The sequence below is a fragment of the Lepus europaeus genome, chromosome 21 (genome assembly GCF_033115175.1).
Source record: "Lepus europaeus isolate LE1 chromosome 21, mLepTim1.pri, whole genome shotgun sequence".
In the NCBI taxonomy this organism is placed as follows: domain Eukaryota; kingdom Metazoa; phylum Chordata; class Mammalia; order Lagomorpha; family Leporidae; genus Lepus; species Lepus europaeus.
In genome coordinates, this window is record NC_084847.1 from 56,553,195 (window position 1) to 56,575,813 (window position 22,619).

General features: G+C 50.4%; 1 protein-coding gene across 1 annotated transcript in view; it reads left to right on the forward strand.

Annotated features, from left to right (window-relative positions):
* The first annotated feature begins 3,511 nt into the window (after positions 1 to 3,511).
* Positions 3,512 to 22,619, forward strand: part of RNF216 (ring finger protein 216) — a 140,488-nt gene continuing 121,380 nt past the window's right edge. Inside the window, exons 1-3 of the mRNA XM_062180141.1 lie at positions 3,512 to 3,588; positions 9,386 to 9,521; positions 16,852 to 16,985. Coding sequence (XP_062036125.1) covers positions 9,455 to 9,521; positions 16,852 to 16,985 — 201 coding nt within the window. The 5' untranslated portion in view covers positions 3,512 to 3,588; positions 9,386 to 9,454. The remainder of the gene's footprint in view (positions 3,589 to 9,385; positions 9,522 to 16,851; positions 16,986 to 22,619) is intronic.

Sequence of the window (22,619 nt, forward strand, 5' to 3'; positions counted from 1 at the left end):
GGAGCCAGGAGCTTCTTCCGGGTCTCCCACGTGTGAGGGGCCCAAGCACAAGCGTCTGTGTCTCCTGACAGAGCCAGCGGCTCCAACGATGAGGGCTCCACCCCATGACCACTGCCCACAGACCCCACCTCCAAACACTACAGCTGGACGAAGGGTCCACCCTCCAAGGACTACCCACAGAAGACTGGGCACTCACCCGCTCGAGGGCAGAGTGAAGATCGTAGGTAAACCAAAGGGTGACAAAAGGCCCGTTGTGCTGTCCTGGACGTCACACACTCCGGGCCGCACACAGCATTCTGTCCTCTCCATTTCAGTTCAAGCAACACAAACGACGATGGCTCCTCACGGCATCCAGGGAAGCACGTGCCGTCAGCCCGCTCTGCCCTTTCTCCCACAGCCTTCCGCTCACCTGCCGTCACACTCTGCCCTCGCCGAAGGTTTTAGAACCTGTCTTGGGGCCAGGATGTGGTGCAGCAGGTTAACACCCTGGCCTGAGGCACTGGCATCCCACATGGGTGCCGGTTAGAGACCCCGCTGTTTCACTTCCAGTCCAGCTCTCTGCTGTGGCCTGGGAAAGCAGTGGAAGATGGCCCAAGTCCTTGGGCCCCTGCACCCACGCGGGAGACCTGGAAGAAGCTCCTGGCTCCTGGCTTCGGATCAGCACAGCTCCGGCCATTGTGGCCAATTGAGGAGTAAACCATCAGATGGAAGACCTCTCTCTCTCTCTCTCTCTGCTTCTCCTCTCTCTGTGTAACTCTGACTTTCAAATAAATAAATCTTAAAAAAAAAAAAAAAGAACCTGTCTTTTCCAATGTCTCCCCTCCCCCGCCTACCACCTGTTGCTGACATCTCCTGAAATGACCCACCCACACCCAGGCCTTAGTTTCCTGGACACTCCCCTTCGATGGTCTTGACCCCACCTCTAGTTCAGCCACCTGCTTGGGGTTGCAGCCCAGGCTGCATCAATACCAACGCCCCCACCCTCTCCGTAATCTCAGTCCCAAGCTTCGCTCTGACCTCTCTCTCTCTCTCTGGCTCCATTTCTCAGCATGTGAGCAGGTGTCTGGGGCAAGACCCATGTCTGCCACCCGGCCTCCACTCAAGCTTATGATTTCAAACTCTAGGCCAGGCAAGCTGACAACAAGCTGCCTCCCACCCTCTCCTCCCCTGCCTGACGTCACTCTCAGCTGGTGCCCCTCCTGGTTTCCCGAGACTCAACTCCTCCGAGCAGCATCTGGTACCACTGCTCACTCCTTTCCGCTCTGAACCACGCTCTGCCGGGTTTTCTCCACATCCCCTACCCTTGGGCGGAGCGCTCAGTAGTCACCTCCTGTCACATGGCGTACGTATTACCCATACGTCACTGAGCCACCGTGTTTTCAATTTTTAACGACACAGCACCTATGTGACGGATATCTCAATGCATGTGTTCCGTGGGTGACGAGCCCACGATGGTAACCATCACCACCAACACTCACCATTTCTCTGGGTTGGGGAACTTCAACATCTTCTCCACTATGTATTTTGAAAGACACAATCGTCAACAAGCACGGTTAGCCCACTGTGCCTCAGAACATCGGGGGTTATCTCTCCTCCGCCACAGTTCCCCTGTGTCCACACTGTGTCCACACACTGTCCACGCCTGCCTCCCCCAGACCGTTCCCGGTCCCGCCAGCCACCGTCCACGCGTCCACGCTGCACTTCTATGAGCTCAGTGTTTCTGACCTGCACAGATAGGAACAAGCAGTGTGCTGACTCCAAGTCCCGCTTTCTCCTCAAGCTACAGCCTCCTGTGTCTAACCGCCTACTGGACATTTCTCCTGGAGGGCCTACGTGGCAATTCAGCGTGCCCACAACATGCTGGCTTCTCCTGCCCTGAGTACAACCTTCCTCCCCTCCCCCATCTTCATGAATGGAACCATCCGCCCAGCTGGGCAGTCAAAAACCACGGGAGTGACCCTGGACTCCTCCTCCTCACCCTACACCCATTCCACCCGCAAGCCATCTTTTTATTCTATTATTTATTTAAAAAATATTTTTAGGGGCCGGTGCTGCAGCGTAAAGCCGCCACCTGCAGCGCCGGCATCCCATATGGGCGCCGGTTCGAGTCCTGGCTGCTCCACTTCCCATCCAGCTCCCTGCTATGGCCTGGGAAAGCGGCAGAAGACGGTGCAAGTCCTTGGGCGCCGCCTTCGTAAGGGATGCCAGCGTCGCGACCACACAGCCTGCATGTCTGTCCGTTTCTCACCGCCTCCCCCCCGACCGTACCGGTCGGCCATTTGGACTCCTGCAGTGGCCCCAGACCGGCCTTCCTGCTTCTCCCCGGACCTCTCTACACTCTCCCAGCAGCCGGAGACACCATTCCTGCCCCTGCTCCCCGCGGGGAACATCTGGATGCTGCAGCCCTGGGGGGGGGGGGGGCGCACACGCCTGTGCAGGGCCTCTGCCCCTACTTTATGTATTTGAAAGACAGAGTTAGGCAGAGACAGCCATCCGCTGGTTCACTCCTCAACGGCCGGGAGCCGGGAGCTTCCTCCGGGTCGCCCACATGAGCAGGGAGCCGGGTCGGAAGTGGAGCGGCCAGGCCTCAAACCAGCGCCCGTACGGGATGCCAGCGCCGCAGGCCGGGGCTTTAACCCTCCAGCCCCTCTCTCCTTGTTTTTTAAATATTTTATTTGACAGCCAACGTTACAGTGAGGAGGGGAGAGACACAGCCATTTCCCACCCGCGGGCCCACTCCCAAAATGGCTGCAATGGCCCGGGCTGGGCCAGGCGGAAGCTAGGAGCCAGGAGCTCCATCCGGGTCTCCCACGTGGCCGGTAGGGGCACGAGCACTTCCGGGAAGCAGGAGAAAGGAATGCTGGGTCGGAAGTGGGGAAGCCGATGGCGCCACAGCAGCCCCTCCCCGCTTCCAGACCATTCTGTGGAGGTGTTCTTAGCCCGGGTGGTCCCCACGGCTCAAATACCTGCTTTTCTGGGGGAAATGGCTTTCCCCAGCCACCCGCACTACCCCTTCTCATTGCTTTATGTATTTATTATTGCTTTATGTCCCCCCACCCTCCTGTGGTTGAACTGCGGCCTCCACACACCCAGTCTTGTCAGTCCTTGGCCGGCCACCTACAACGTCATGGCACCCGCCATGCCTAAGAACGGCGCCCAGCACGCACGCAGCCGTCAGGGCGCTCCGCGAGGCAGCGATGGGCGACTTACCAAAGGCGGGGGCTGCACACAAGCACTCCCACGGCCACCTGCCCTCCTACCCCTTCCTCTCCACCGAGAGGGGTCGAGCAGGGCGCCTCCCGTCCTTTCGTCCTCCCGCCTCGTGGGGGAGTCGAGGCCCCGCGGGCGGGCGCGGCTAGGCGGCCCTCTCTATGGTCTCTCCTCCCCAGCGCCCCGCGTGCCTCTATGGTTCTTCCTGTCAGCAGTCGGGAGGGGGCGCTGTGCGCAGGCGCGAGGTGACGCCGCGGCAGGGCCGGAAGGAGCGCGGCGGCGGCGGTGGCGGCGGCGGTGGCGGCGGCGGTGGCGGTGGCGGCGGCGGACCTGTCGGCGCTAGAGCCAGCTGACTGAACGCCGCGGCGGGCGGGCGAGGTGGGTGGCGAGGCCGGCGGGGCCGCGGGGCCCGAGGCGAGGCGGCCTCTCTCCCCGCCGCCCGGTGTGATCCCTGTGGGAGTGGGGGCGGGGGCCGCCGGGCCGAGGGGGCGCGGGCCGGGGTCTGGGCCCGGGCCGGGGGGCCCGGCTCTGGACGCCGCCGAGCCGCTGTGGCCGGGGCTGGAGCGGGCGGGAGGGCTGCGGGCGTCCGGGCGCCCCGCTCCCGCCACTTCGGGAAGTTTGCGCGGGGTGGCCCGCGCGTCTGTGTCGGGGGTCCTCGCCCCCGCCGGTCCCGGGCTGGAACCCGCGGGGTCCGCGCGGCCTCGGCGGGCCGGAGGAGGCGGGCCGCGACGTTGAACCCTGCTCTCCGCAGCCCCCGGGTGCCGACCTTTCGCCCTCGGTCCCCGGGCGCTCGGCGGAAGTTGGCGCCTGTCACCGAGCGGGGCCGGGGTCGCAGCCGCGTGGCCGGGGTCCTGGGGCGGCCCGGCCCCGAGACAGCCCTGGCCTCTGGTGTGTGGAGCCTGGCGGCCGCTTCGGGCCAACACCAGCTCCAGTCGTCGCGGTCGGCGGCCTGGGGGCAGTCGCCCTTGGGGTTTCGACCGTGCAGACAGAAAATCGTCTCCGTGCCCTGGAAGGAAGAGGGAAGAGGACAGGGACAATCCCCCGGCCTCTTCCCGACGTGGGGCGTTCGCCTAAGCCGTGGCCTCCTTGGCTTTGCCTTGTGTCCGGTTAATTCCTTGTGCCCTGTGGGTAGGGCATGGTGGTGAGTTGGGGGTGCAGGCTGGCGAGCTTAGCGCAGAGTTTGCACCCCTTGTGACCCTCGCTAGAGGCTGTACACAGGGACCCCTCGGAAGAGAGAGCTGTTGAGTGGCTCTGGGTTAACGCGCTGCAGGCCTCCCATACGGACACCAGTTGGAGTCCCGGCTGCTCCACCTGGATCCAGCTCTCTGCTGTGGCCCGGGGAAGCAGCAGAGGATGGCCCAGGTCCTTGGGCCCCTGCACCCGCGTGGGAGACCCGGAGGAGTCTGGCTCCTATCTCCCTGCTCAAACCCTGGCTGTTGTGGCCATCTGGGGAGTCAACCAGCAGATGGAATCTCTGTCTTTGTAACTCTAACTTTCAAATAAGTGAATCTTAAAAAAAACCTTTGAAGGCCTTGTAGTAAAGTCTAATGAAGTTGGGTTCTGACTCGGAGGCTGAAAGCATACAGATAGGATGGGAGGGAGAGGAGTGTTTGCTGACGGGAGCAGGAGCTAGTATTGAGCACGCTCACTAGGGAGTCTTGGGTTTACTTCAGACTAAAGCTATTTATTTTTATTTATTTATTTTTTGACAGGCAGAGTTAGAGAGAGAAAGGTCTTCCTTTTTCTGATGGTTCACCCCCCAAGTGGCCGCTACGTCCAGTGCGTTGCGGCTGGCGCACTGCACCGATCCAAAGCCAGGAGCCAGGTACCTCCTCCTGGTCTTCCATTCAGGTGCAGGGCCCAAGCACTTGGGCCATCCTCCACTGCCCTCCTGGGCCACAGCAGAGAGCTGGCCTGGAAGAGGGGCGACCGGGACTAGAACTCGGAGTGCCGGCGCCGCAGGCAGAGGATTAGCCTAGTGAGCCATGGCGCCGGCTAGTTTTTTATTATTATTTGAAAGGTGTAATGACAGAGATCTTCCATCCATTGTTTTTGCCAACTGGCTGGGGCAGGCTGAAGCCAGGAGCCAGAAGCTCCATCCTGGTCTCCTACATGTGTGGCAGGTGCCCAAGTACTTGGGCCGTCTGCTGCTGCTTTTCCAGGTGCCTTAGCAGGGAGCCGGATTGGAAGTGTTGAGGGACTCAAACAGGCGCCTAATGTAGGATGCCAGTGTCACAGACTGTAGTTTAACCCACTGCAGCACAGTGCTGGTCGCGTTATCTTAACATATTTTTAAAAAATACCTATTTGAAAGGCTTACTTACAGAGAGGAGAGACAGATCTTCCACCTGCTGATTTACTACCCAGATGGCAGCAACAGCCAGGATTGGGCCAGGCCAAAGCCAGGAGCTTCATCCGAGTCTCCTACATGGGTGGTGGCAGGGGCCCAAACACTTGGACCATCTTCCGCTGCTTTCACAGGCCATTAGTGTGGAGCTGGATCATAAGTGGAGCAGCCGGGTCTTGAACCTACTATGCCACAATACTGGCCTCAGTGTCTATTTCTAAGGGGAAGAAACTAAGGTGTTGAAAAACAGCTTGCTTGGTCACGTTAAGGGTCAGGGTCAGGACTTGAACTCAGTGTGTCCAGAGCCCGTCACTCGTTATCCTTCTGTACCTGTGAATGCTGCCTATTCACAAAGTATTGCCAACGTGTCAGCGTGGTGCTTGGCAACGTGCTGTGTCCTGGGGCGAGAAACAGGAATCAAACAGATGGTCCCGCCTTCTTGGAACTTAAGGTTTAGCCCAGGAGAGCCATGGTGAGCAGTGTCCTGAGTGACCGAGTGACATTTCTACGTGCTAAGTACTTTGAACAGCCGAGGGGTGTTGTATGAGTTCACGGAGGGGAATAGGAAAGGGTTTTCTCCGAGGAAGTGACGGTCTGAAGGGTGAGTGGGTTTAATTCGGTCCTCAAGCGGCAGCGTAGAAGAGGAATGCAGCCAGCCCGGGAGCCCGGGATAGGAGGCGGCACGGTGTGGTTGAGGCAGAGCCATTGTCGCTGCCGAGTGGGGGATGGGGGTGAGGTAAAGGTGAGGCTGGTCAGCAAGGCTCGTGTGATGTCGCGTTCTGTATGCTGCTTCTGCTGGCCATGGTTAGGGTTTTATTTTTATTTTATTTATTTATTTTTTGACAGGCAGAGTGGACAGTGAGAGAGAGAGACAGAGAGAAAGGTCTTCCTTTGCCGCTGGTTCACCCTCCAATGGCTGCGGCTGGCACATCGCGCTGATCCGATGGCAGGAGCCAGGTGCTTCTCCTGGTCTCCCATGCGGGTGCAGGGTCCAAGGACCTGGGCCATCCTCCACTGCACTCCCTGGCCACAGCAGAGAGCTGGCCTGGAAGAGGGGCAACCGGGACAGAATCGGTGCCCCAACCGGGACTAGAACCCGGTGTGCTGGCGCCACAGGCGGAGGATTAGCCTATTGAGCCGCGGCACCTGCCCATGGTTAGGGTTTTGATTCTACCATGATGAGTTTGATGGTTTAAAGGGGGGGAAACTTAATTCTGTGTCAAGGGATAGAGCCTATAAGGGCAGTATTTGGGATAGAAAGGTCAGTGTGGCATGGTTCATGACAGAAGATTCAGTTGTGAACTCATTGTAAATACTCATTTTTGGGACTGACTGGCACTGTGGCAAAGAAGGTAAAACTGCAGCCTGCAGTGCTGCCATCCCGTATGGGCGCCGGTTCCACTCCCAGCAGCTCCACTTCAGATCTAGCGCTCTGCTCATGTGACTGGGAAAGCAGTAGGTGGCCCAAGTCCTTGGGCTCCTGTCTCCATGTAGGACACCCAGAAGACCCAGCTTCAGCCGTCGTGGCTATTTGGGGAGTGAACCAGCGGATGGAAGACCTCTCTCTGCCTCTGCCTCTCTCTAACTCTTTGAAATAAATAAATAAATTTGAAAAGAAATATTTATTATTGTCCACAGTAGATGAAGATGTGCTTGTTTGTCCCAGTTCCCAAATCTTAATGTTGTCTGTAAAAGCAGCCAACTCACTGAATATTTTTATTTTAATTTTTGTTTAAAACCTTACCTCTTGTGGATATAACTGATGACATGATTTTTTGAGCTGTTTCAAGCACTACTAAAATTCCAAACTTGTTGTCGATACAATTATGCCTGTTTATGAATTTCATCCTTCCACCTTCATCATTTCGTTTTGTGTACGTGTTACAGTGAACACACGCTGCCTGTGTTCTCAGCTCATCATCTGTCTTGTTCTTCTTTGACAGCATCTCCATCCTGTAGTCACCTGACCCCAGCTTCCACACCCACTCCCGTTCCTTTCTTCCCCTTGCTGTGATGGCCAATTTCACACAGAAATCTCATCGAGTCTAACTTGCAGGCAGTCCCTTGTGTGTTATTCCTCCGCCATCACACGGTTATCTCCCCTCCAGGCTTCACTGGCTCTGGTGTCCTGGCGCCAGTTGTCTTCTCGTCTGCCTTACACACTGCGTTGAAGTTGATTTTCCGAAAGCGCAGCTCTCATTGCATTGCTTCCCATTGGCTCAGTTTCCTGCTGATGCGTAACAAACCACCACAAACATGTAAGAGTCTTCTTTGTTGGTGGTTTCATCAGAAGGTGGGGACGGCTCGCCTGGGCTGTTTTCTGTAGTCTGCTGCCAGCACAGGTGGTGAGGACCGAGGGACCCACTTCCGAGGTGGCCTTGTCAGACTGCTGGAAGGCTGGACTCAGCTGGCCCTTCTCTCCAAGGCAGCATTCAGACGTCGTAGCTCCCAGAATCCTCGGTGAAAGAGAAGCCGGGCCTGTTCAGTGCTCAGCTCAGCTGCCTCGCTTTCCCCGCCGCCCTGCCCTTGCCCTGCTCTCTTCTGCGCATTCACAGTGAGCTCCGTTGTGTGCACATGCTCCTCCACTGATGGCACTCCGAAGTCTCCCAGCAAAGAGCTGTGTGGCATTTTCTTTATTTATTTGAGAAGTAGAGTTACAGAGACAGGGCGGAGAAAGGTCTTCCATTCGCTGGTTCACTCCCCAGATGGCCGCAGTAGCCAGAGCTGAGCCCATCCAAAGCCGGGAGCCAAGAGCTTCTTCCAGGTCTCCCACACAGTGCGGGAGCCCAAACACTTGGGCAGTCTTCCACTGCCTTCCCAGGCCATAGCAGAGAGCTGGATCAAAGTGGGATGCTGGTGCTACAGGCAGGGGCTTAGCCTACTGTGCCATAGCACTGGGCCAAAAGCTTCTCTTTGGATGGAATGACCATGTATAAATTGGTCTCTCTTATTTAATCTTCATCACAACATTACAAGGTAACAAGGACCAGTGTTGTGGCATAGTGGGTTTAGCTGCCACCTGCAAAGCCAGCATCCTGTGTGGGTGCTGGTTCAAGTCCTGGCTGCTCCGTTTCTGATCTGCCTCCCTGCTAATGGCCTAGGAAAGCTCCTGGTTTTGTCCTGGCTCAGCCCCTGCCATGGTGCCATTTGGAGAATGACCTAGCAGCTGGAAGATCACTTCCTTATTTTCTCTCTTTCTGTAAACTTTGCCTTTCAAATAAATAAATCTTAAAAAGTATTTTGAACACTAAATTCCAGTAGCTAAACTTAAATTCTTTTTTCTTTTATCATAACTAGCTTCCTTCAATTTTATGCTGGAAATCAAAGGAAAATGTGATTAATTTTACGTCTAATTTAGTTAGGACGTCAGACCTGTAGTTAAACAGATTGCTAGTGACCTTTCAAGATTCCTTGGGAGTGGCACATCAATGGCCCCAATTTATCATGGAATTTTTATTCTTCACCAGAAGTAGGGCTTACAGCAGGTCATTTAAACCCCTGACACTCAGCGCTACCTCTAGGCTTCAGATCATGATGCCTACATTTGAATCCCAATGTACTGAACTAGTGAATGGGCTGGGCCAGGCCAAAGCCAGGAGCCAGGAGCTTCTTCGAGGTCTCCTACATGGGTGCAGGAGCCCAAACACTTAGGTCATCTTCCACTGCTTTCCCTGGCCATTAGCGGGGAGCTAGGTCAAAGGTGGAGCACCTGGGTCTCCTGCTGGCGCCCACATGGGATGCCAGCTTCGTAGACAGCAGCCTTACCCAGCACGCCACAGTGTTGGCCTGCTTCATCGCCCTCAGTGCTTCTCTTTTCTCCTTTTCCAGACCCTTCGTAGCAGAAGGTCACCATGTTTAGATGTTAGCAGCCATATATGTGCGAGTCTGTGATTGAAAATGGCAGAGGGAAACAGCAATGAAGAGGTAATTCCCCTGAACAGCTTTCACTGCCACCGGGGACAAGGTGAGTTGTGCATCTGTCTCATTTTTTCTTTCCTTGTTGCTTTTTCTTTTCTTTTAGCAGCCATGTCATCTTGGAAACGACCATGTTTTCATCATTTAAAATCCAGAGAGATTTGAGTTTTAGGTTTCAGAACGTGCAGCATAAAGGGACTTGCCAGAGAAGAGTTAAGTCAGTGGTGATACCTCCTGGCATGAATGGAGTTGAGAATCATCCATCACAGGGAATGGATGTTCAGCCTAGTGGTTAAGATGCCCGTGTTCGGGCCAGGGCTGTGTGTGTAGCGGGTTAAGCTGTCATCTGCAGTGCTGGCATCCCATGTGGGGGCCAGTTCAAGTCCCAGCTGCTCCACTTCCAATCCAGCTCCCTGCTGATGTGCACTGGGAAAGCAGCAGATAATGGCCCGAGTGCTTGGGCCCTGCCACATGGGAGACCCGGAGGAAACTCCTGGTTCCTGACTACAGCCTGGGCCAGCTCTGTTCATTGCGGCTATTTGGGGAATGAACCAGCAGATGGAAGATCCCTCTCTCTCTGTTTCTTCTCTCTGCGTAACTCTGACTTTCAAATAAATAAATAAATCTCTTAAAAAAAAAAAAAAAAAAAAAAAGCTGCCCCTGTTCTACATTGGAGTGCTAGGATGAGATTCCTGACTCCAGCTTCCTGCCCTGGAAATGCAGGCCCTAGGAGGCAGCAGTGCTGGCTCAAGTAATTGGGTTCCTGCCACCCACATAGAGAACTTAGATTGCATTCCTGGCTCCTGGTTTTGGCCCTAGCCCTGTCCTGGCTGCTGTGGGTGACTGGGGAGTAGCCCAGCAGGTGGAAGCTCTGTCTCAGTCTTTGTCTCTCAAAAAAATAAGTAAATAAAAATAAGTTAATTTTAAAAACTGTAAGCTCCCAGAACAGCTCTGAATTTGCAGCCGCAGGCTCTGAAGAGGTGGATTACTGGGAGTCCAGTTCTGTTTCCAAGCGTGGTGACAATAAAGGTGCACTCCGTGCTGCAGTGCTGCTGAGAGGTCTCACCTTCCCATGGCTTAGCCTCATGGGAAATTTTGTGGTATTTAAAATTCTGGGAATTTTACTGGTTTGTAAAGAGAAGAGTGCCTGGCTCTGGTATTATGGCACAACAGGTTAAGCTGCCATCTGTGACTCTGGCATTCCATAGGAGAGATGGTTTGAATCCTGACTGCCACTTCTGAGCCAGCTCCCTGCTAATATGCCTAGAAAAGCAGCAGAAAGTGGTCCAAGTACTTGGGTCCCTGCCACCCATGTGGGAGACCCAAATGGAGTTCTTGGCTCCTTCCTTCTACCTGGCCCAGCCCCAGCCATTGCAGCCATTTGGGGAGTGAACCAGTGGATGGAAGACCTCCCCCTCTCTGTGTAACTCTGCCTTTCAAATAAATCAATGAATTTTTTTTTTTTTTAAGAAAGTACCTGCATTTCTGTGACATTCTTAAGTGTATTTGAAATTTCCTGTGAAATATTCACATTTGCACTTGGGCTAAAAGGAAAAATTCATGTTGATGAGTAGGAAAAGAATCCTTAAGGTTGTGCAGGTTTTGTTTTCTTCTGTTGATGGTATTTTGTGCTCACGAAGATGACTGTTTTCCAGGAGAGAATAAAGTATATACACTTGGCTTTCAGAGCATTCAAAGTTGAGCAAATTTTGTTATGCAAATAAATTGAGAAAAATAAAATTGCTCAAGCTGTGCAAATTCTGAGTATCAAACACTGATTTTTAGAATTTTATTAATGGTGTGTTCTAACTTGGGTGGTGATGGTAGCCATAATTTATTGTGATTTTGAAAGTTTTAAATTTTAGTTTTAACTTGTATTGTATTCCAAATTTTCTGTATATAAAAGATAAGTATTGTGGTTGTTATCTTTTATTTGGGCCTTAAATACAAACTTTTTCAAAAACAATAAATAATTAATTAGTTTGGAAGTCAGAGCAACAGAGACATAAGGGAAAGGCAGAGAAAGAGAGCTATCTTCCATCCACTGGTTCACTCCACAAATGGCCGTAACAGCCTGAGCTGGGCGGCTCCAAAACCAGGAGCCAGCAGCTTCTTCCGGGTGTCCCACGTGGGTGCAGGGACCCAAGCACCTGAGCCATCCTCCACTGCCCTCCCAGACACATGAGCAGGGAGCTGCAGTGAAACTGGAGCAGCCGAGACTCAAACTGGTGCCCGAATGGGATGCCTGCATTGCAGGTGCTGGCTCTACAAAGTATGCCACAAAACGCGAGCCCCAATAAATAAGTCTTTAAAAAAATTTGAAAACTCAGTGAACTCCCAGGAAGGTTAAACACAGGGCAGTCTGTACCTAGACTGCCTGTCTTTTGCCTGTGTGAGTCATGACTTGTCACCCGGCTGCACGGGAGAGAAATCTGGAAATCTGCTCGCAGTGCAGACTCAGATCACTGCTCCCCTGTGCCCTCAGGAGTATCGCATGCCACACGTGTCTGAGCTCTCCTGGGGCTCTGCAGGGTGAATTAGGCCATTTCTGGTTGTCCCGTCTGCAGACTGATACAGAGCTTGCCTCTTGTAAAGCTGCAGATTGGAAGAATTTTGTTGAAGTCTCTTTCCTGCTGTCAACTCCCGTTTCTCCTCCTCGTTTGAACTTGAGGGTTATTCTTGAGTTCCTTTACTGTCGTCATCCTGGTGGGGCTTTGGGAGGTAATGATGATCTTCTGGATTCGTTCTGCCAGGTTTAACTAGAAGTTTCTTTTTATTATTTTTAAAACATTTATTTATTTATTTGAAAGGCAGAGTTACACAGAGGCAGAGGCAGAGTGAGAGGTCTTCCATCCTCTGGTTCACTCCCCAGTTGGCTGCAACGGCTGGAGCTATGCCGATCCAAAGTCAGGCACCAGGAGCTTCCTCCAGATCTCCCATGCAGGTGCAGGGGCCCAAGGACTTGGGCCATCCTCTACTGCTTTCCCAGGCTGTAGCAGAGAGTGAGATCAGAAATGGAGCAGCTAGGTGTGGCCTGGGAGGGCAGTGGAGGATGGCCCAAATGCTTGGGCCCTGTACCCGCATGGGAGACCAGGAGGAAGCACCTGGCTCCTGGCTTCAGATTGGCGCAGCGCCGGCTGTAGTGGCCATTAGGGGAGTGAACCAACGGCAAAAAGGAAGACCTTTCTCTCTGTCTCTCTCTCTCACTGTCTATAACTCTACTGTCAAATTAAAAAAAAAAAAAATTAAAAAAAAAAAAAGAAATGGAGCAGCTGAGACTTGAACCAGCACCCATATGGGCTGCCAGCACTGCAGGCAACGGCTTTACCAGCTAAGCCACAGCACCGATCCCTGGAAGTTTCTTATAATGGACCTTCTAAGCCCTCAGTTTAGGGGATAGCTTTATCTATTTATGCCTTTAAGTCCAGTTTTCTTTTTCTTTTTTTTAACAGTAAATTTTTTTAAAAAAATTATTTATTTGCAAGTCAGAGTTACACAGAGAGAAGAGAGGCAGAGAGAGAGAGGTCTTCCATATGATGGTTCACTCCCCAGTTGGCCGCAACGGTCAGGGCTGTGCCGATCCGAAGCCAAGAAGTTTTTCCAGATCTCCCACGTGGGTGCAGGGGCCCAAGCATTTGGGCCATCTTCTGCTGCTTTCCTAGGCCACAGCAGAGAGCGGGATTGGAAGTGGAGCAGCTGGATCTCGAACCGGCACCCGTATGGGATGCCAGTGCTTCAGGCCAGGGCATTAACCTGCTGCACCACAGCACCAGCCCCCCAGTTTTCAATTCTATGAATATTCCAACAACATTTATTTCAAAGTTACCATAGATAGAAGAAATATTTATTGCTCAATTTGTCTTCGTAGCTGCCCTATATAGAGGATGATGGGACATAATTTACAGTTAAAGGTGGCTGTGGTATAGTGGAAACACCACTGGATTTGAAAGGAGGCAACTCTGTAATATGTCAAGTGCTGTATAATAAAACAGCATTTTATGTGGGTTTTCACAATTATTTGCTAATCTTAATATTGAGGAAATGGATACTTAAATTAGGTGACAACTCCAACAGCTAGTGTGTAGTACAACTGTCAATCCAACCTTATATCCTACAGACATACGTTTTCTTTTAAACTGCTGGCCCTGGTATCACCATTGTTTTCTTGTAGGACTTAAATTAAGTTATTGGTTTTTAATGGCTTTTCAAATTGTAGGGTGCCAAAAAATATCTGAAACATTAACCTTGAGAAAGAAATTATAGCTTTAATGGAAGAATTTCAAAAATTACAGTGGTAATGCTTTTTTCTTCCCCCAACCTTGCCTTCTCTTAGGACACTGAGTATACTTTCTCTTCACTGCCCATTTTAACCTTTAACATTTCCATGGAGGCACTTAGGAGAAAAGTATGTCTGTGTTGTTACCCGGGGATTCATATAAAATATCATCTATCTGTAAGCAGATAGAAGGAAGTAGATACCTCGGACAGAATTATTACATCTCTCTCTTTTTTTTTTTTTTTTTTTTTTTAGATTTATTTGATTTATTTGAAAGGCAGAGTTAGAAGTAGAGACAGAGATCTTCCATCCACTGGTTTGCTCCCTCAAATGGCTGCAACAGCCAGGGCTGGGCCAGGTTGAAGCCAGGAGCTTCCTCCAGGTCTCTCACGTAGGTACAGGGGCCCAAACAATTGAGCCATTTTCCACTGTTTTCCCAGGTGCATTAGCAGGCCACTGTATTGGAAGTGGAGCAGTCTGGACTCAAACCAGTGCCCACCTGGGATGTCAGCGTTGCAAATGGCAGCTTAACCTGCTGTGTCACAGTGCCAGCCCTGAGAATAACTGCATCTTGATGGTTTATTTATAATTATATTCAAGAAAATTAAGAAAAATACACTGCTTCCTGTCATATATACTAAATGGTTACTGAAGTATGTTTGCTTAAATAATCCTTAAGGTTTATGTCTAAAATGAGCAAATTTTTAATGTTTTAAATATTGAATGAAGGGTTACTGTTTTTAAATGGATTTTTTTTTCATACCTAGCAGTTTAAATAATTGAACCATTGTTCCTAGGAAGAATATTTTGGGAGGCCATGATTTCACTTTAAAGAAAGAGGCACCAAGATTTTATCAGGGGCTGGCATTGTAGCACAGTGGGTTAAGCCACAGGTTGCGACACCAGCATCCCATATGGCCGCAGATTCAGCTCCCTGCTCTTGCCCTGGGAAAAGCAATGGAATATGGCCCATGGACCCCTGCACCCACTTAGGGGACCTGAACGACGATCCTGGCTCCTGGCTTTGGCTTGGATTTGCCCTGGCTGTTGTAGCCATCTGGGGAATGAATCAGCAGATAGAAGGTATCTTTCTGTCTCCCCCTCCCTCTCACTGTAGCTTTGACTTTCAAATAAACAAATAAATCTTTTTATTTTAAAGATTTACTTGTCTATTTAAAAGGCAGAGTTGGGGGGAGCCAGGGAGAGAGAGTTTTTCCATCTGCTGGTTCACTCAGCGAATGGCTGCACCAGCTGGAGCTGGGCCGATGAGAAGCCAGGAGCCAGGAGCTTCTCCCGGGTCTCCCACACAGATGCAGGGGCCCAAGGAGTTGGGTCATCTTCCACTGCTTTCCCAGGCTGTAACAGAGAGCTAGATCAGACGCGGAGCAGCCAGGACTCTAACTGGTGCCGGTTTGGGATGCTTGCATTGCAGGCGGTGGCTTTACTCATTAAGGCACAGTGTCAGCTCCATAGATAAATCTTTTAGAAAAGATTTTATCGATAATTTCTCCAACCTAATATAGGAGAAAGTTGATAGAAACTGGAATTGTGGTGCAGTGGAGTCACCTTGCAGCTCCAGCATCTCCTGTGAGTACCAGGTCAAGTCTTGCCTGCTCTGCTTCCAGTTCAGCTCCCTGCTGATGTTGCCTGGGAAAGCAGAGGAGAATGGCCCACTAGCTTGATCTGTGCCTCCAGTGGGAGACCTGGATAGAGATCCAGACTCCTGGTTTCAGCCTAAACAAGACCCAGATGTTACAACCATTTGGAAAGTGAATCAGTGGATTGAAGATTTCTGTCTCTCCCAGTCACTCTGCCTCTCCAATAAATAAATTTTTTTTTTTTTAATTTTTATTTATTTTATTTATTTTATTTTATTTTTTTGACAGGCAGAGTGGATAGCGAGGGAGAGTGAGACAGAGAGAAAGGTCTTCCTTTGCCGTTGGTTCACCCTCCAATGGCCGCTGCGGCCAGCACATCTCGCTGATCCGAAGCCAGGAGCCAGGTGCTTCTCCTGGTCTCCCATGCGGGTGCAGGGCCCAAGCACTTGGACCATCCTCCACTGCCTTCCCGGGCCATAGCAGAGAGCTGGCCTGGAAGACGGGCAACCGGGATAGAATCCGGTGCCCCAACCGGGACTAGAACCCGGTGTGCCGGCGCCGCAAGGTGGAGGATTAGCCTGTTAAGCCACGGCGCCGGCCCCAATAAATAAATTTTAGAAGAAGTTGATGGCTGACGGTTGTGGCATAGTGGGCTAAGCCTCTGCCTGCGGCACCGGCATCCTGTGTAGGCGTCTGTTCGAGTCCTGGCTGCTCCTCTTCCTATCCAGCTCGCTTCTATAGCCCGGGAAAGCAGTAGAAGATGGCCCCAGTGCTTGGGTGCCTGTACCCATGTGGGAGACCCAAAAGAAACTCCTGGCTTTGAATTGGCCCAGTTCCGGTCATTGCGGCCATTTGAGGAGTGAACCAGTGGATGGAAGACCTTTCTGTCTCTCCCTCTCTCTCTCTGTAACTCTACTTCTCGAACAACAGCAACAGCAAAAAGTTGATAATCTGAGCCTCGTATTATTGTCAGATTTTTTTGGTGCAATTTCTAAAATGTGCTCCTGAAAAGAATCAGCATAGAAGCACGACTCCTGTATGTGCTTAGTTGCTCTCTTACTCAGAAGGCAGAGTTACAAAGAGGGAGAGACAGATCTTCCAGCTGCTAGTTAACTTCCCAGATACCTGGAATGACAGGGCTGGACCATGCGGAAGACAGAAACCTGGAACTCCGTCCAGGTCTCTCAGATTGGGGGCAGGGGCCCAAGTACTTGGGCCATCTGCGGCTGCTTTCCCCCAGCACATTAGCAGGGATCAGAAGTGAAGCAGCTGGCACTTGAACTGGCATCCAGATGAAATGCTGGTATTACAGGTAGTGGCTTAACCCCTGTGCCACAGTGTTGGCCCCTGGAAACATGGCTTGAAATGCTGAGTTGCAGGTGCTGCTTGAGGGAGGTAAGTTAACCCACTAGCAGCTTTCGGCTTCTCCCTCTTCAGACCAGAGTTAAAGGACCGAATGTGATGGTGCTCGTCTCCCAGTAACCATTTTCTCCGCCTTCCCGTAGACTGGGTCAGTCTCAGAGATGGGCCCATCACCATCTCTGACTCCTCTGATGAGGAAGGGCTTCCAATGCTGGTCACCCCGGCACCTCCACATCATGAAGAAGAGGACTTGGATGATGATGTCATTCTGACAGAGGTGAGTTTTTCTCACATGTACCGTGATGCGACGTATTGGAAGTTAGTGATCTGATGGTTCCACTGTGGGCCTTGCAGAGCAGCTGAGAGCACCTCTTGTACATTTTCCGCATTTCTGAGAACAGCCCCTCTCGCCCTAGCTCACATTCCTGTAGCTTTAGAGGTGGTGTGTGTGTGTGTGGCTGGAAGTCTGCGCCACCCCTGCTGCTGTAATCACTACAGCACTGTAGTGTGTCCCAGAGGCTCGTCACCGAATGATTTCGTGTGTTCAGCACCATCCTCAGTTTTCTCATGCTGCTATTTTCACATGAATTTTACAATCAGCTTTTCTGCTTGAAAGTTATCGATAGATAGGGCCTGGCACTGTGGTGCAGCAGGTTAGCGCCCTGGCCTGAAGCGCCAGCATCCCATATGGGCCCCAGTTCGAGACCCAGCTGTTCCACTTCCAATCCAGCTCTCTGCTATGGCCTGGGAAAGCAGTAGAAGATGGCCTAGATCCTTGGGCCCCTGCATCTCCGGAGGAGACCCGGAGGAGGCTCCTGGCTCTTGGCTCCTAGCTTTGGATTGGCACAGCTCTGGCCATTGCGGCCAGCTGGGGAGTGAACCATCGGATGGAAGACCTCTCTCTCTCTCTCTCTGCCTCTCCTCTCTCTGTGTAACTCTGACTTGCAAATAAATAAATTAATCTTTTTTAAAAATTATAGGTAGATAAATACATAATAGGTTTATTTAAATCTCAGCAAATCTTCAAATCTTGTTACACGTAGAATAGTTTATAATACTCCAAGTGTCTTGCCTTTTTTTTTTTTTTTTAAATTTAGTTATTCATTTGAAAGGCAGTGGGACAGAGATCTTCCATCCACTGGTTCATTCTCAAACCTGGTTATAGCTGCCAGGGCTGGGCCAGGCCATAGCCAGGAGCCAGCAGCTCCATCCGGGTCTCCCAGGTGGATGGCGAGGGGACATGCATGTGCACCATCATCTGCGCTGCCTTATCAGGCCCATTAGCAGGAAGCTGTATGGGAAGTGGAGCAGCTGGGACTCCGCCAGCACTCCAGTAGGAGATGCCAGCGTCACAGGGGGCGGTTCAACCTGTTATGCCACAACGTCAGCCCCTTTCTTTTATATTCTTCAACCAGGGCATTTTGAATTTTTCCTAAAATAATCTAAATTTTTTGTTATTCATCCTTTTTAAAAATATTTATTATATTTTTATTTGAAAGAGTTACACAGAGAGAGAAAGAGAGGCAGAGAGAGAGAGAGAGCTTCCATCCACTGGTTCACTCCCCAATTGGCCAGGAGCTTCCTCCGGGTCTTCCCGCATGGGTGCAGGGGCCCAAGGATCTAGGCCATCTTGCACTGCTTTCCCAGGCCATAGCAGAGAGCTGGATTGGAAGTGGAGCAGCCAGGACTGGAACTGGGGCTCATGTGGGATGCTGGCACTGCAGGTGGCAGCTTTATCTGCTGCGCCACAGTGCCAGTCCCTTGTTATTCATTCTTGCTTATTTTATCTTTTCCTTTTGTGAGTGCTGTCTTTTCTTTCATTTTAATGGCTTTTTTAAAATTTAAGAGTTATTTTTTACATTTTCTTACAATTACCTTCTGTTGCCTAGTCATTTTTTTCACTTGTCTTTCTTAATTTCTTGAGAGTTTTTGCATTTGACCTGTCTGCAATTAATAATTTTTCCAGCTTTTTACTGTGTTTTGCCTAATGATACTATAATACTTCAAAAAAGCTTAATTGTGGTGATAATAACAACAGTCATGACATAACTGGGAGTATTCTTAATATTTCTTTTATAAGTGATGGTACCTCTTTGCCTGTGATTTCTTCTGTAAAATATTAAATTAAGGAAGTAGCCATTCTGTTTTATTTCAAGTTTTTCTTCCATATGGATGTGGAATTCTGTCGTGTCAGCTTCAGCATCTACAGATTGCCTCAAGATTTTTCTTTGGTCTGTTGATTTGGGGAATTATTCTGTCTCTGGTCATGGTCATGTAATGCTGGTGGATTCCATGTGCTAATACTTGATTTAGGCTTTTCTCTATAGATTTCATAAATGAGATTGGCGAGTAACTTGAGTGTGTGCCTGTGTTTTCTTTGACAGATTTTTAATAAGCCTGATCCTTGCTTTGTGGAGACAAAATAGCATGTTCCTTCTGCCTTCCCGTATGCTGTGGTTCCTGTTTCGTATGCTTGTGTTTTCTGCCTTTTTCTTGATTTCATGAGCTAACCTTTACATTCCCTCCCTTTCCTCCCTTGTTTCCCTTCCTCCTCTTTACCAAAGAAGCAGCCCTGAAATTTATCTCAGTTCTACCATTTGTTTTCCTTTTCTTTTCAAAGATTCATTTATTGGAGAGGCAGAGTTACAGACAGAAGGGACAGAAAGGTTTTCCGTCCACTGGTTCACTCATCAAATGGCTGTAACGGCCAGAGTTGGCTGATCCGAAGCCAGGGGCCAGGAGCTTCCTCCAGGTCTCCCATGTGGGTGCAGGGGCCCAAGGACCTGGGCCATCTTCCACTGCTTTCCCAGGCCACAGCAGAGAGCTGGATCGGAAGCGGAACAGCCAGGACTCGAACTGGGCCACAGGCAGAAGCTTAACCTACTGTGCCACAGTGCTGTCCCTACCATTTGTTTTCTTACTCATTTTTTTGACAGGCAGAGTGGACAGTGAGAGAGAGACAGGGAGAAAGATCTTCCTTTAGCGTTGGTTCACCCTCCAATGGCCACTGCGTCCGGCACACCGCGCTGACCCGAAGCCAGGAGCCAGGTGCTTCTCCTGGTCTCCCATAGGGTGCAGGGCCCAAGCACTTGGGCCATCCTCCACTGCACTCCCGGGCCACAGCAGAGAGCTGGCCTGGAAGAGGGGCAACCGGGATAGAATCCAGCGCCCCGACCGGGGCTAGAACCTGGGGTGCCAGCGCCGCAGGCGGAGGATTAGCCTATTGAGCCGCGGCGCCAGCCCCATTAACTCTTCTATTTGAGCATATTTAACAGATTTCTTTGCGTCTGTTTTATGGCCCTTTTACTAACTTCTTGAGTTATCCATTCTTTTGTATCATTCTGGTTATAGCTGTCTAACTTACTACAAAACTTAATGGCTTAAAACAACTTCAGTCTTTCTGTTACCTCTCATCTTCTGTGGTCAGGATTTGAGAGTTCCCTTGGGAACTCTTTGGGCTGTCATCAGATGGTGCTGGGGGAGGGACGCTGGCAGGGAGCAGAGCAGCCAGGCACTGGCAGACCTCATCTCTGCAGGACCTCTGTGTGGTCTTTTTTTAAATATACTTTATTAGACTGTACTTCATATAAGTTCATATACCATGCAGTTCTTCCATTTAAATGTACAGTTCACTGATTTTTAGCACGTATTCACAGTTGAGCAACTATTGCCACAATGAATTTTTGAACATTTTGATCAGACATCCCTGCTTTATAGTAGTAACTTCTCATTTTCCCCCAACCTCTACTCCTGACTTCCCACTCTAGGCAACCACTGATCTCTGGTGTACCTTTAAAGATTTGCCTATTATGGAAATTTCATGTAAATGTACTCTTAAAATATACAATTTTTTTAAAAGATTTATTTATTTGAGGCAGAGAGAGAAAGAGAGAGAGAGGTCTTCTCTCTACTGGTTCACTCCCCAGATGGCAGCAACTAGCAGAGCTGCACCCAGTCCAGAGCCAGGAGCCTCTTCGGTCTCTCACTACGCTCTTCTGGGTTTCCCCACTGCAGTGTCAGCACCACACGTATGAGTGTTGTACCTAGGTATACTTCGGGGAATGGTTTGGAGTCTTTAAACAAAGAATTATTCTGTGTAAAGTTTTTCAACTGACTTTTCTTCACTAAGCCTTTTTTTTTTTTTTTTTTAAGATTTCTTATTTATTTGACAGGTAGAGTTACAGACAGTGAGAGGGAGAGACAGAGAGAAAGTCTTCCTTCCGTTGGTTCACTCTTCAAATGGCCGCAACAGCTGGAGCTGTGCTGATCTGAAGCCAGGAGCCAGGTGCTTCTTCCTGGACTCCCATGCGGGTGCAGGGGCCCAAACGTTTGGGCCATCCTCCACTGCTATCCCAGGCCATAGCAGAGAGCTGGACTGGAAGAGGAGCAACCAGAACTAGAACTGGCGCCCATATGGGATGCTGGCGCTGCAGGCGGAGGATTAACCCAGTGCGCCACAGCACCGGCCCCCAGTTAAGCCATTCTTGATGAGCTTTGCTTTTTAGTACACACTGAGCTACTTGATTTTTTTGGTGGAGGGCTATATAGAGTGTTTTGTAGAACAGATAAGTTACAGATTACTGAAACATTCTCATAGGGATAAACTCTAGAGTATCTAGGTTTTCTTTTTACACTACAAATAGTATGGCAGTGAATATCCTTGTGTATGCTCTCTCTAAATATTTAGGGATTTGTAGAAAAGATTTTAATGAAAAAGTGACATTAATAGATCCAAAATAACATTTTTTCATTTTACTAAATAGTGCCATATTGTTCTGCTAAGTTCATCAACATAAATGACGGTATTAGAGTTGTCACACGTAGCCTAGCCATTGCTTGATATTTGTCAGCAAAAAGGTTTGCCCATCTTTTTTTTTTTTTTTTTTTTTTTGACAGGCAGAGTGGACAGTGAGAGAGAGAGAGACAGAGAGAAAGGTCTTCCTTTTGCCGTTGCTTCACCCTCCAATGGCCGCCGCAGTAGGTGCGCTGCGGCCAGCGCACCGCGCTGAACCGATGGCAGGAGCCAGGTGCTTCTCCTGGTCTCCCATGGGGTGCAGGGCCCAAGCACTTGGGCCATCCTCCACTGCACTCCCTGGCCACAGCAGAGAGCTGGCCTGGAAGAGGGGCAACCGGGACAGGATCGGTGCCCCGACCGGGACTAGAACCCAGTGTGCCGGCGCCGCAAGGCGGAGGATTAGCCTAGTGAGCCGCGGCGCCGGCCAAGTTTTGCCCATCTTACGGAGAGAAAATGGTCTTAATTTTTGTTTTGCTGTTGCTAATGAAACTTAGATTCTGCTCATATGTTTATTGACAGTTTCTTGTTCCTGCAGCTTGTTATCGTTCTTCGATTATTTCCTTTACTACTGGGCAGTTATTTTTGTTTAGTGATCTCAGAGGTTGAGTTATAATTTGAACTATAACTCAGGCTTTAATCTATGCGTCATTACTTTGATTCTAACAGATATTTTAGAGTGATCAAATTTCTTTAAGATAAATGTAAAGAATGGATTTAAAAAAGATTTATTTATTTGAAAGAGTTACAGAGAGAGGTCAGGATACAGAGAGTGAGGTTTTCGAACCACTGGTTCGCTCCCCAAATGGCCCCAACGGCCAGAGCTGAGCTGATCCAAAGCCAGGAGCCAGGAGCTTCCTGCAGGTCTCCCATGCAAGTTCAGGGGCCCAAGCACTTGGGCCATCCTCCACTGTCCTCCCAGGCCACAGCAGAGCTGGATTGGAAGTGGAGTAGCCGGGACTCGAACCGGCACCCATATGGGATGCCAGCACTGCAGGGGCAGCTTGACGTGCTACACCACAGCACTGGCCCCATGAAGAATGGGTTTTGCTAAGAGGAAGGGAGGGTTTTTTTATTCTGTTTTTCCTTATTATTTTTTTTTTAAGATTTTTATTTATT